The sequence below is a fragment of the Myotis davidii genome, unplaced genomic scaffold, assembly GCF_000327345.1.
Source record: "Myotis davidii unplaced genomic scaffold, ASM32734v1 scaffold2707, whole genome shotgun sequence".
Taxonomy (NCBI): Eukaryota; Metazoa; Chordata; class Mammalia; order Chiroptera; family Vespertilionidae; genus Myotis; species Myotis davidii.
In genome coordinates, this window is record NW_006297818.1 from 141,343 (window position 1) to 142,115 (window position 773).

Consider the following 773-nt stretch of genomic DNA (forward strand, 5'->3'; position numbering starts at 1 on the left):
TCTCCGTTTCCCGAAGGTTCGCCCTGACGCGAGCATGCCCTGTGTCCTCCCCGTCCCTTCTTCTGGCCTCGGAGAGAAAGGCCTTCACAACCATTGAGGCCAGACACTGGGCTCATATGCCAGTTCCGTCCCCTAAATGCTACCGAGCGCACAGGGCTACCGAGTGTCACCCAGGCCGCGCGAGAGGAGACACAGAATTCACCTCCACGTGCCTTTCCAGACGCGAGAATCTACCAATAAGGTGACCGCCGGTCTCGCCAACTTAAAAGACACCAGAACCGGGAAACGACATATTGAGTTTGGCTCCGGTCTTACCCGCTGCAGGAACTCCACCGGGCTGTACTTGGGCCCCAAGACGAAGATTTTCTTCCCTCTGCGGGCCACGCCGCTGAACACGCGAGCAAACGCCACGAACGTCTCCTGGCTGGTCTCCTGGCTGCTTTCTTCCTGCGGCGCGGGCCGAGGGGTCACGCTCCCCCCCTGCGGCTCACCCCCTGCCAGGAACACAGAGGTCATGAGCGCCAAGCATGCCCTCCCCCGGGCAGGGGCACAGAGGGACAGTGAATATGATGGATATGTGGCCCAGCTTCAGGACAGAAACAGCAAGAATGAAAGAATAGCCCTAACCAGTGTGGCTCAGTGGATAGAGTGTCGACCTAGGAACCAGGAGGTCAGGGTTCGATTCCCGGTCAGGGCACAGGCCCGGGTTGTGGGCTCCATCCCCAGTAGGGGGCGTGCAGGAGGCAGCCGATCCATGATTCTCTCTCATCATG

General features: G+C 60.0%; 1 protein-coding gene across 1 annotated transcript in view; it reads right to left on the minus strand.

The window, feature by feature from the left end:
• The window catches only part of EFL1 (elongation factor like GTPase 1), a 56,722-nt gene that overhangs the window by 36,534 nt on the left and 19,415 nt on the right, over positions 1–773 (minus strand). Inside the window, exon 13 of the mRNA XM_006773570.2 lies at positions 316–494. Within this exon, the coding sequence (XP_006773633.1) occupies positions 316–494 (179 nt within the window). The remainder of the gene's footprint in view (positions 1–315; positions 495–773) is intronic.